General features: G+C 49.0%; 1 protein-coding gene across 8 annotated transcripts in view; it reads left to right on the top strand.

Annotated features, from left to right (window-relative positions):
- Nucleotides 1-13,304, top strand: part of KDM2B (lysine demethylase 2B) — a 159,031-nt gene that overhangs the window by 53,441 nt on the left and 92,286 nt on the right. For all 8 annotated transcript variants that reach the window (XM_038762658.1, XM_038762660.1, XM_038762657.1 and 5 more), the window contains 2 exons: nucleotides 3,243-3,369; nucleotides 10,484-10,938. In XM_038762658.1, the coding sequence (XP_038618586.1) occupies nucleotides 3,243-3,369; nucleotides 10,484-10,938 (582 nt within the window). The remainder of the gene's footprint in view (nucleotides 1-3,242; nucleotides 3,370-10,483; nucleotides 10,939-13,304) is intronic.

Here is a 13,304-nt window from a genome sequence, read left to right as displayed (position 1 = left end):
ATTGATGCTGTTTCTCTTTCCTGGAATATCAAGTTCAGTCCCCAGGGAATGGATATGAGATTTTCTTTAGTTTCCTGAGTGTGAAACTTCCTTTTCCCTTTCATCCTGAGTAGCCTCTTGCAGGTAGAATTTATGTTGGCTTTTAAAGAGGTGGAGTTACACCAGAGAGTAATCCTTTAAGTGAAGACTATGACGGCTCCTCTGTGGATTTGGTGTTTCAAGGAAATGTCTGAAATAATTTTGCTCTTTATTTTGATCTCTGGACAGGATGTCATTCAAGGGACTATGTGGTCACTGTAATGGGAATCCTTCCAAGATCATTCAGTAGCTTGAATTGGATCTCATAACCCTTTTAATGACTCTTAACTAAACCAGAGCCCAGGTGAACTGCCCAGGAAAGGTAACTCTGACCAACCCACCAGGTCACCCCGCACAGCCAGTGAATCTGTTTGGAGACAAGAAATTATTTCATTCTCTTGGATTTTTCAAAACATGAAATTTTTTTCCAGGGGGAGGAAAAAAATAAAATAACCCCCCAACTCTACCACTAACCTTGCGGCCCTCAAATCTTTTGGTTTTTCTTATAAGAGAACTGGGGTTTACAAAAACTCCCCTTTGGGGTCACCTAAGAACTTGCTACACCTCTGACACCTTAAGGTCGTTAACCTCAGAATCAGAGGCCATTGGGCTACCGATGCATGCCAGTGGAGTCTGCTCAAGATTGGATCATGCCTCATGGAGGCAACTGGGAACTCAAATTAAACACTAAAGTTGACATATACGCAACGGGAGCACTGCATGCGTTACTACTGCCTTGTCTTTCACATTGGATTAACATTGGTAACAGCTAAATTTGGTGAGACTCCGAATCTGTCAACAAATAATGTTGAGCAATAATGTCTTTAATATTCCCAGGCATGTGGCTGAAACCTTTTGAAGGCGAAGGGTGGAAGGCGACTCCCTGTTTGTAAGTCAATTCTTTGCAAATTTTGTTTCCTGCAGTGCTCTCTTGGAAAAAAAATAAAATAAAATAAAATTTGAGTTCCTGCATTAGTGTCTATTTTCACCTGGCTGGTTTCCCTTGGGTTCAGCAACAGTGAGTGGAGACTTGCTCTTTCCCTCCTGATGAATAACCAAATTATTTTTATTTTTTAATCCAGAAAGATTCTTGGATGTGGCGGTGTTACTCCCACATGGCTGTTCTCTTTAAAAAAAAAAAATTAATGAAAAATAATAAAAAAAAAGAGTGCCTCATCACTAAAACCGGGCAGCCTGGGGCCCCATGGAGAAGGGACTGACCACCACCTCACTCAGCCTGAATTTATGGCTTTGCGATGAAATCTGAAAACACTGAGCCCCTTCCAGCTCGGAGTGGCTCAGATGCCTAGACTTTGTCCTAAAAGGGTGGGGAACGTCCCAGATCTGGGAGCCCATCTCCTCCATAAACAATGGGGATTGGTGGGGAGGGGTTGTCAGTCAAGTGACTTGTTGAAATCAATACCTCATCTGCAGCGAGGGCTCTCAGGGAAGTGGCTGGAGCCAGGGAAACCACTGTGGATTGTAATCCCAAACCCTTGCATTTCCCCAAAGAGCACAGTACAGTATGGGTCCCTAGTGAAATGTTCAGGTGAAGATGGAAGGTGATAGATTTTGATACCCCCGCTCCCATTGTACAGAGGCGAAAACTGAAGTCTGGGGGGTTGCGATCTGTTCTAGGTCACCCAGCAAGTTGGAACAGATTCAGGTGAGGTCTCACAACCATCTCAGGTCCTGTACATTTTCCTGAGGGGCACAGGGAGGAGGGGCAGGAGAATAGCCATAGCCGGCCTATAGGGGAAGGGAATCTCGCATCAGATTTTGGGTTTTTTAAAGTCGTGAAAACTGTGAGTAGAAAACGTACTTCCCCGCCCTCAACCCAGAACTCTGTCCTTCAGGCCTTTTTTTCAGATCAAGACAGAGAGCTTGAGGTTTGTGGGTTCCATGCTCTGTGTAGTCATTGTGGGTTCCATGCTCTATGCAGTGAGCCAAGTCTTTCCTGAGGCTGTCTTTGGCCCTGGGAGATGGGGGAGGCAAGCAGAGACGGGGGGTTGGGGAAGAGGAGAAGGATTATCTTAGGGCCCCTCTCATCTTCTGTAGGTTCCAGGCAAGAAACCATGGTCAGAGCCAAGAGTGCCTGTGAGTTCTTACCAAGAGGGTCAGATGAAGCATTTTCACTTTCCCGGTTTGCTAGAGCAGCCCTTACTACTGGAACTGAGAGAAGTTAGGACCTAGCGGTGACAGAACAAGGTTCATGTGCCGCTGGGCAGAGCTCTTGGAAGATGAAAGTCCCGAGCCCTGCCTGGGTCAGAGATCCCACTAATCTCCTCACTCCTCCTCCCTCCACCACCTCCCCATTCCACCCGTGGCAGCTCTTGTTTGCTTTCTCACTATCTTGCTTGCTAGGAACATTGCATGACTGTGTAGCCGGCGGCCCCTAGCCGAAGCGTGTGTTGAAGGTACAGTTTCCACCTGCAGTTAGGATCTTATCCCAGGTCCCTCGCCAGGAGAAATGAACCTAAGGAAGGAAATAGCCACTCCCGCAAACTCCCTCACTCCTGCACATGTCCTCGCTGGTAAAATCTCTCAGTGGAGTCTCCCCGCTGGGTTTGCCAGTAGGGCAGTGCAGACCCCATGGAGTGTGGGCAAGGAGTGCCCTCTGGGCACACTCCCCTTCTGGTCACCTTGATCTGCCTCCCAGTGTGGAGCAGGGTGCCCGGCTGCTGGGGCGTGCTGGGGTGTTGGTTTGCTTTGCGATAGGGGACGGTTTCGTGGAATAAAATGGAAGAAATCCAAAGAACCGGAATCGGGTAGTGTCCCACATCTGTTTGTGACCACCCTATGTGAGGAGGCCAGGTGAATAACTTGGGGACCCGCCGTGTTTTTCAGCATTTGACGAGCACAGAGAGCACCCTTCTCCCCCAACCTGTGGGTGCATGCAAATGAGCGAACCCCGAAACGATGCTATCATGGCTGGCCAGCCTCTTCCCCCTCATTGTGCATGCCGCTGGCATCCAGCCCCCTCAACTCCTCTCTTTCCATTCCCTTTCCTCTCCCCAGACCACTTGTGCCCTGGCCAAGATGATGCAAATGATGCCTCTGGGCATGGAGGGGCCTTCTGCTCTAAACTTGGCTCCCTTTTTCCCTCCTGTCATTCTAGCCCTCTGACCCGCCAGAGGCTGATTCCATCCTGGTCTTGCTTTCAGGTGCAGGCCAAATTCCGTTACCCTTTCTACTATGAGATGTGCTGGTATGTCCTGGAGAGGTACGTGCACTGTCTGACCCGCCGATCCCACCTCACGCAGGAGTGCCAGAGAGAATCAATGCTCGTTGGTGAGTGACGCTTCCTCAGAGAACATGGGGTTGGGATTGGGCCTGGTGGAGGGGATAGCGGTGGGGATGGTGTCCAGCTGGAATTTAGCATCTTGTGCTCCTTTGCCTCTCACCTTGTTGGGAGGGATTGTTAATAAGACCTGAAGGTTTATCTTAGACTGCGAACCCCCTAAAGGACAGGGACTGTGTCCAACCTGAATGTCTTGTATCCTCCCCAGTGCTTAGTCCGGTGTTTGGCACATAGTAAGTACTTAGCAAATACAATTATTGTTGTTACTGTTATGTGAAATTCAAGGGGATGAGTTTTGGGATCAGGGCAGTTGGGCACTGGACCCTGGGATTTTCCTCACTGTTCCTGGGACTCTTGCCTGGGAAAGTGTCTTGGAGAAGATGATAGCAGCAGGTTTTAAAAATGTCTCATTTACAGCCTACTGTTTTCAATGATGTCTACACCTTTGCAGAAGTGGGGAGAGGGTTCTGTGGCCCAGCTCTGGTAAGGTAGCCATAATGTTGGGCACCAAGAAGAAAGACCTGCTGAATCTGGGGCTTCTTTCATGCCTTGAATCACCATTGGTTTATTTCTCTGACTGGGAGATGACTTTTGTTCTTAAGAGAAAAGGAGAGAAGCACATGGGAAAGAGCTGGTCTCGGGGAAGCCTGAACTGCCATCAGACCAGTTGCAGGATGGGGAATTGGGCTGGAGAGCTGGGAAAGGGAGCAGTCGGTGGTACTAACAGACATATTAGCTGCAGCTTCAGTAGCTCTGCCTCCCTGTCCTGATTTAAAGGGACATCATCCAAAGAATGACTCTGCCCTCACATACTCGGTTGCATCTAGGCAACTGCAGGTAGAATTTTACCTGGAATTTGAGAAAAAATCAGCTCCTCCTTCCTCCATTCTGTCCTTGGGACAGCATACGTCGTCGACACTGAAGGAATCAATCCAGCCCCCAGATTCTCTCTTCTTTTGCTTTCTGTATGACATTGAACAGGGAAATGGCATTCATTTCACCTTTTCTCCTGCTGTTTTTGACTTCCATTTTCTCTTCCCTTGATTTCATTCCGTTTGATCCCATATTCATGTACTTTCAGTAATCAGGGTGCAGGAGAGACATTTTAATGTATTTTGAGACGCAAATAAAATTCTCTTTTTCCCATCTCCTTCCGTCATCCAACCCTCTCCAGTCCACTTCTAGTTATCTGCCTTTCTCAAATTCTCCTAGATTTGGGGCACAAATTTGTGTACTGAAGATGGGGGATATTCAGATATTCTGAATCAAGGCCTCAAGCCCCTTGGGCCCAAACCCTGAAGTAGCTGCTGAGTCCAGTCTTTTGGAGTTGTTTTTGGCAGGAAATACTTGGCTTTTCTTCTGAAGACAGGCACCATAACTGGCTTTCTAGAGCCACCCAGAGGAGCTAGCAATTTATTCATTCGTTCTATCATAATTATTCAGCACAGAGCACTGTACTAAGCGCTTGGGAGAGTACAGTGCAACAATAAACAGATGTGTTCCCTGCCCACAATGAGCTTAAAGTCTAGAGTGGGTGAGACAGACATCAACGCAAATAAATTACAGATATGTACATAAGTGCTGTGGCGGAGAACAAAGGGAGCAAGTCAGGGTCACAGCAGAAGGGAGTGGAAGAAGAGAAAAGGGGGGCTTAGTCTGAAAAGCCCTCTTGGAGGAGATGTGCCTTCATTAAGGCTTTGAAGGGAGGGAAAGTAATTGTTGGATTTGAGAAGGGAGGGCGTTCTAGGCCAGAGGCAGGACGTAGGCTAGGGGTCAATGATCTTCCCTCTCTTTATCTCCTTTTTAGCTTCCTAACTTCTTATCATCACATGCCTTTAAGTCATCTTTGGTTTCCGTCTCTCTGGGTGATGGATGAGAGCTTCCCATTCGCCCTCCCAAAGTAGCCCCCTTGGGGGGTTTACCGACAGTTGTTCATAGCATTGCTACTGAACGTGAATAGAGGTCTCGATATCAGGTCTTTTGGATGACAGTGGTAGTGTGAGCTTTGGGAGGAAAGAACTCCCTTCTGAAGAAGTGCTCTCACCTTTATTTTCACTTCACAGCAAAGGCTATGGGCCTGGAGTCAAAGGACCTGGGTTCTAATCCCAGCTCCTCCACCTGTCTGCTGTATGACCTTGGGCAAGTCACTTAAATTCTCTGTGGCTCAGTTTCCTCATCTATAAAATGGAGATTAAATGCCTGTTCTCCCTTCTACCTAGAATGTGAGCCCCATGTGGGAAGGGATTGATTCTGACCTGATTCACTTGTATTTACCCCAGATGTTGGAATGGTACTTGACACTTAGAAAGCCCTTACAAATACCATTAAAAGAATATGAAAAGAATATATTCATTGTGTGCAGAGCACTGTACTAAACTCAGTGGAAAAAAAAATATGAGGTAAGAGTTAGACATGGTTCCTGCCTTCCAGGGGTTCACAGTCTAAAAGTAAGCTGGGGTAATGGTTTGGCAATCAATATAGCAGAGGTGATGAAGAAATATAAATACAAAGTATAGAGTCCAAGAAGTCAATTGGTAAAGGGGACATATAAGGGCTCCATGGGGCCGCCACCCAGGTTATCGAGATTATGGTCATTTCCAAATCTTCTTATGGTTCAGAAATTTTGCAGATGTAGCTTAGATCTCCATGACCCCCCACATGGCCCAGGGTTTGCTGGAAATAAGGGGTTTGGTTGACACAATGGGAAGGTAATAAGGATGAGCTGCCGCTGCTTAAATCCCCACAGCCCCCATCTGCACAGGGCCTGCTGAAAAAAAGGGGCCCTGTTGGACCAATGTGAAGGCGGCAGGTTTTCTTTCTTTGTTTTTAAATGAAGATATTTGTTAAGTGCTTACTATGGGTCAAGGACTGTTCTGAGTGCTAGGGAAGGTACTAGTTAATTAGTGTCTCAGTTAATTAGTGTCTCCACGTGGAGCTCTGTATTGAATCCTCATTTTACAGTTGAGGAAACTGAGGCACAGAGAAGTTAAGTGACTTGCCAACATCGCACAGCAGACAGTGGTGGTGTTGGGATTCGAATTCCCAACTGACTGTTCTCCCTTCTGCTTAGACAGTGAGCCCCATATGGAGAGGGATTGGGTCTGATCTGATTAACTTGAATTTACCCCAGCAGTTAGAACAGTGCTTGACCCTTAGTAAGCCCTTAACAAATACCATTAAAAGAATATTTATTCACTTATTGCATGCAGAGCTCTGTAGTAAGCATAGTGGAAAAAAATATAAGGTAGAAGTTAGAGTCAGGTCTTCTGACTCCTAATCCTATGCTTTTTCCACTAGGCCATGCTGCTTCAGGGTTTCTCCTCGCGGTCCTCTGGAAAGAGGGAGGAAAGCAGACCTATATCCTGTAGCCCAAGAGACTGGGGCTGCTCTATCCTGGCCCTAGAAGAAGAGGGAGTGACCTCCCCTGACTGGAAAAGTGGCTTGGGTTGCAAAACTCCCCAAAAGACTTGCATCCACATAGCCTGCTTGGTATCACAACCGCCCCCAAGCCCAGCTTTCAGCAGGTGGAGCTGAGCCTGCTGGGAGCATAGAGCCACAGGGAACCCTGTCCCTTCATAGTAGTAGTAATGGCATTTATTAAGTGCTTATTGTGTGCAAAGCACTGTTCTAAGCGCTGGGAAGAATACAAGGTGATCAGGTTGTCCCACGTGGGGCTCACAGTCTCAGTCCCCATTTTACGGATGAGGTAACTGAGGCCCGGAGAAGTGAAGTGACTTGCCCAAAGTCACACAGCTGACAAGTGGCGGAGCCAGGATTTGAACCCATGACCTCTGACTCCAAAGCCCAGGCTCTTTTCACTGAGCCACGCTGCTCCTTCATCTCCAATAAGTCCTCTCCCCTAGGGAAGGATTGGCCTGTTCTGGGCAGGGATTGTGTCTGTTATATTGTACTCTTCCAAGTGCTTGGTACAGTGCTCTGCACACAGAAACGCTCAATAAATACGACTGACTGGCCACTGGAAGGAAACCTCTTGCAATGTGTGTGTGTTTTTTCCCATTTCTGCTCCCTCCTCTGTCTTTGCATCTGCCCCATTCCCCTTTTTGTTTCCCTTTATAGCTGAGTTGCCCTGGGGATTCGGGTCTGGTTGGGGGTGGAGTTTTCAGCTTCCTTCCTTGTGCCTTTAGGAACTCTTGGTCCTGGGTAGCCAGTGGGTCTTCCTCTTCTTGGGGCAGCCACGTACCTGCCATGATGGGATGGTGGCCTTCTGTACCCTGGGGGGAATTGAGATCAGGGTGACCCAGGGGCTGAGCATAATCAATCAATCAATCAATCGTATTTATTGAGCACTTACTGTGTGCAGAGCACTGTATTTAGCGCTTGGGAAGTACAAGACTGGCACATAAGGGTCCAGGAGGTCACATTGTGACTGTGAGCCCAGACCAATCGTTTTCACCTAGTGAGGGGGCAGGGATCCCTCTAAGGATTCAAGGAGACTTGGGAAGGGTGACTGGGAAGCCTGTCCAGGGAACTGCTGCTACTGCTGCTGCTTCATCCCAAGCCTGGGGAGATTTCTTGGGAGTTCCTGGGGCTAAAGAGGCTAGGTGTTGGGATGGCTTCTTGGGATGGCTCCGCAACATTGCCAAGATCCGCCCTTTCCTCTGCATCCACACCGTTACCCTTCTCGTTCAAGCTCTCATCCTATCCCGTCTGGACTACTGCATCAGCCTTCTCTCTGATCTCCCATCCTCGTGTCTCTCCCCACTTCAATCCATACTTCATGCTGCTGCCCGGATTGTCTTTGTCCAGAAACGCTCTGGGCATGTTACTCCCCTCCTCAAAAATCTCCAGTGGCTACCAATCAATCTGCGCATCAGGCAGAAACTCCTCACCCTGGACTTCAAGGCTGTCCATCACCTCGCCCCCCCCCACCTCACCTCCCTTCTCTCCTTCTCCAGCCCAGCCCGCACCCTCCGCTCCTCTGCCGCTAATCTCCTCACCGTACCTCGTTCTCGCCTGTCCCGCCATCGACCCCCGGCCCACGTCATCCCCCGGGCCTGGAATGCCCTCCCTCTGCCCATCCGCCAAGCTAGCTCTCTTCCTCCCTTCAAGGCCCTACTGAGAGCTCACCTCCTCCAGGAGGCCTTCCCAGACTGAGCCCCTTCCTTCCTCTCCCCCTCGTCCCCCTCTCCACCCCCCATCTTACCTCCTTCCTTTCACCACAGCACCTGTATATATGTATATATGTTTGTACATATTTGTTACTCTATTTATTTATTTATTTTACTTGTACATATCTATTCTATTTATTTTATTTTGTTAGTATGTTTGGTTTTGTTCTCTGTCTCCCCCTTTTAAACTGTGAGCCCACTGTTGGGTAGGGACTGTCTCTATATGTTGCCAACTTGTACTTCCCAAGCTCTTAGTACAGTGCTCTGCACACAATAAGCGCTCAATAAATACGATTGATGATGATGATGATGGCCTTTCCTTTTGGTGAGAAATCTAGAGCCCACACCATGGAAGTTCGTGTGATGACTGGCCATGCAGGAAACCTGTAGTTTTGCTCTAAAGCTTCCTGCGTGTTAGGGAAAGGGGGGTGGGGGAAGGGGGCCACAAGCACCTCAGCTTGTGGAGCAGATAGTTTAACTTAGCAGCTTTCCCCTACTCCCTCTCCCTTCTGCATCGCCCTGGCATCTTGGACCTGTAGCCCTTAAGCACTTGATATTCACCCTGTCCCTCAGGCCCCCAACACTTATGTATGGATCTGTAATTTATTTTAATGTCTGTCTCCCCTTTTAGTCTGTAACCTCTTTGTGGACAGGGAACATATGATAATTCTATTGTATTGTACTCTTCCAATGCGCATAGTACAATGCCCCACACACGGTAAGTGCTAAATAAATGCCATTTATGGATTGATTGATTGAACCTGGGTTTGGACGGTCCCCTGCATCTCCAGACACTCCCACCGTGGCTTCAGTGGTTTGGGAACTGGAGAAGCAGCAGCTCTGCATTTGCTTGGCTCTTGCCCAGGGGCAATTATTTGCAGAGGTTGCTAGAACTTTAGGTCCCCGTAGCCCACTGGGCCCATCTCACCCGCGCTGGGGCACCACCAGGAGTGAGGCTGGACTCACTTCTGATATGTCCCAGCATCTCCCCTGCGGTTCCGCCTGGTTCTGGGGCTGGTATTTTGGCCAGGTTAAACTCCTTTTACCTGTGGTCCCAAGTCTTTCCCCTGTAGATCACTCCCCGGACTCAATAATCTGATCTCTGATAATCAGTCAGTAAATGTTACATGTTGAGCACTTAGTATGTGCAGAACACTGTACTGAGTACTTTTTTAATGGTATCTGTTAAGTGCTTACTTTGTGCCAGGCACCATACTAAGCTTTGGGGTGGATACAGGCTAGTCGGGTTGAACACAGTCCCTATCCCACGTGGGGCTCACAGTCTTAATCCCAGTTTTACAGATGAGGAAACCGAGGCACACAGAGTGCCCAAAGTCACACAGCAGACAAGTGGCGGAGCTGGGGTTTGAACCGGGTCCTTCTGATTCCCAGGCTCTTTCCACTAGGCTACACTGCTTCTCTTCCCGTGGGAATGTATAATACAGTGGAGGTGGTAGCTGTGATCCCTGCCCGCAAGAAGTTTACAGTGTACAGGGGGAGATGGCATTAAAATAAATTACAGATAGGGGAAATTATCGATAGAGTATAAGGATATGTATATAAGAGGTGTGGGGCTAGGGTGAATATCAGAGTGCTTAAGGCGATATACAGCCAAGGGCATAGTCAGTCTGTCAGTTGTATTTATTGAGTGCTTACTGTGTGCAGAGCATTGCACTAAGCACTTGGGAGAGTACAATATGACAATAAACAGACACATTCCTTGCCCACAACAAGCTTACAGTCTAGAGGGGGAGAGGATGCAGAGAGGAGGGCAGACAAGGGAAATGAGGCCTTAGGGGACTGGAGCTGGGACACAAGGATCCAAGACCCAGGATACAGGAAACTCAGGACTTAGAGCAAAGGGGAAGATTGGGTGATGAGGGGAGTGAGGATGAACACCCAGGGTGGTACTCGGTCGCCAACCTGGCCGGCAGCCCAGGGAGAGAATTTCAGCCTCTCATTGTCTGTGCGACAGATGCAACAAGAAAACCCAGCATAGACGGCTTCTCATCCGATTCCTGGCCGGAGATGGAGGAAGAATCTTGCGAGCTGCATCCTCGGGAGGAGAAAGAGGAGAGCGTGGACAAAGTTCCCAAGCCGCCGGCCGACAGCTCCTCCTCCCCCAACATCACACCCTCCGAAGGTCAGGAGCCTGCCGGGAAGAAGCCCAAAGCCCCAGTCATGCGGTACCTCAAAAGGACTTTGTCGAACGAGTCGGACGACAGCATCAAATCCACCACGCCCTCGGACTATCCCAAAACCCCCACTGGATCCCCGGCCACTGAGCTCTCGACCAAATGGACTCATCTCACGGAGTTTGAACTGAAGGGCCTGAAAGCTTTGGTGGAAAAACTCGAATCCCTGCCAGAGAACAAGAAGTGTGTCCCTGAGGGCATTGAGGATCCACAGGCACTCCTGGAGGACATGAAGGTGAGTAGGATAGGGTTTTGGGGCCCTGGATCCTAGGTCTGCCCCGAGTGCCGCTGCAGGGCAGGGGAACAGTACAAGGGAAATGGAGTTGTGGGTTTTTTGGTGTGTGTGTGCATTTCTAGGTAACATTCTCCCTGCATCCTTCTAATATCTGAGGTCCCTACTTGCCTCTAGTTCATCCCGCTGATGGGATAACTTCCACTTTTAAGTGACTGCATCGGTCTTGCCTCTTTGTGGCCAAGCAGCCCTCCACTGGGATCATGTTTCCCAGGAACCAGAGCCGTGACCCCTCAACCCTGGCCATCGGACAGCGGTGGGAAGCAAACTCAACAACCCTCCTTTCTGGCTGGCCGGCTGGTGGCTAGGTTCCAGGGTCCAGCCTGGGTCAGGCCTGGCCCCCCACACCTCAAGAGCGGCGGGGGCCAGGCTGCCTCCAACCTTGGCCGCTTCTCAGCTCTAGTCCCACGAGGTTGGTTGGCACTTGAGATGCTGTGAGGGGGGCCCAGTTTTGGCCTGTGCTGGGCTCTCTTGGGTCCTCACAAATCAGATTTATAGATTCCAACCAGCGGGGTGGTAAAAGTGAGCGCACGCCTGCCTGCCGACACTTGTTGGTGTCTTCGGCTTCCAACTCTGAGTATATTCCAGGACTCCAAGTTTGGCCCCAGCTTTGATTTGGAGTTTGGCTAGAGTTGTCCAGAAGTCTCCTACGTGGGCAGAGTGCCATGGCATAGTGGATAGAGCTCGGGCCTGGGAGACGGAAGGTCATGGATTTCCATCCCGACGCCACCATTTGTGTGCTGTGTGACCTTGGGGAAGTCACTTCGCTTCCTCTGTGCCTCAGTTACCTCATCTGTAAATTCATTCATTCAGTCGTATTTATTGAGCACTTACTGTGTGCAGAGCACTGTACTAAGTGCTTGGGAAGTACAATTTGGGAACATATGGAGACGGTCCCTACCCAACAGTGGGCTCACAGTCTAGAAGGGGGAGACAGAGAACAAAACAAAACATATTAACAGAACAAAATAAATAGAATAAATATGTACAAGTAAAATAAATAGAGTAATAAATACGTACAACCATATATACATATATACAGGTGCTGTGGGGAAGGGAAGGAGGTAAGTTGGGGGGGATGGAGGGGGGAGGAGGGGGAGAGGAGAGCGAGGACTTAGTTGGGGAAGACCTCTTGGAGGAGATGTGGTTTTTGGAGGGTTTTGAAGGTGAGGAGAGTGGTGGTCTGTAGGATACGAAGCAGGAGGGAGTTCTGGATCCCAGGGAGGGTTGTGGGCAAGGGAATGACAGAGTTAGACAAGACCAAGTTTCAGTGAGGAGTTTGGTACCGTGAACTATGTGGGCTGGGTTATAGCAGGAGATCGGCGAAGTAAGGAAGGTGTACGGAGAGCTGATTGCCCGTGGCTCAGTGGAAATTGAGGATTGAGACTGTGAGTGCCATGTGGGACAGGGCTTGTGTCCAACCCCAGTGCTTAGTACAGTGCCTGGCACATAGTATAGTGCTTAACAAATACCACAGTTACCACCTTCCCAGCCCCGGCAGCCTGTTAACTCCAAAACTGGGTGCTGCAGAGTTGGCAGTTTGCAGTGAGGTCAGTTCAGTGCCGCTGTGACTCGAGGTCACAGAAGTCCTGAGTGGGAGTGGAACTGTTATTGTTGTGATTTTCTCCAGTACCCTTAGATTAGATCCTCTCAGGCATTAGATGGGGCTGGGAGTGGGGGGTGGAGGGTGATTCATTCATTCAATCATATTTATTGAGCGCTTACTGTGTGCATAGCACTGTACTAAGCGCTTGGGAAGTACAAGTCGCAACATGCAGAGACGGTCCCTACCCAACAATGGGCTCACAGTGTCAAAACGGGCTGCAGTTTTCTGTGTGTGTGTGTGAGACACCTTTATCTGGTGGTAATATTTGAGCACCTGCAGTGTGGTAGGCTATATGTAATACATATAGAAAACTCAGTTATTAACTCTGTTCAGGGCTAAACTTTGCAAATACCCAACTCCCTTCTTTCTATCAGTCAGTGGTATTTTTTGAATAACTACTGTGTTCAGCTTACTATACTAAGCACTTAGAGTACAATACAGGAGTTAGTTCACATGTTCCCTGTGCACAAGGAGCTTACAGTCTAGAGGCCCATATCATGGCTCAGTGGAAAGAACACAGGTTTGGGAGTCAGAGGTCATGGGTTCTAATCCCAGCTCCACCACTTGTCAGCTGTGTGACTTTTGGCAAGTCACTTAACTTCTCTGGGCCTCAGTTCCCTCATCTGTAAAATGGGGATTAAGACTGTGAGCCCCACATGGGACAACCTGATCACCTTGTATCCTCCCCAGCACTTTGAACAGT

The sequence above is a fragment of the Tachyglossus aculeatus genome, chromosome 21, assembly GCF_015852505.1.
Source record: "Tachyglossus aculeatus isolate mTacAcu1 chromosome 21, mTacAcu1.pri, whole genome shotgun sequence".
Taxonomy (NCBI): domain Eukaryota; kingdom Metazoa; phylum Chordata; class Mammalia; order Monotremata; family Tachyglossidae; genus Tachyglossus; species Tachyglossus aculeatus.
Note: the sequence above shows the minus strand (reverse complement) of the source record. Positions and strands in the feature narration are given on the sequence as shown.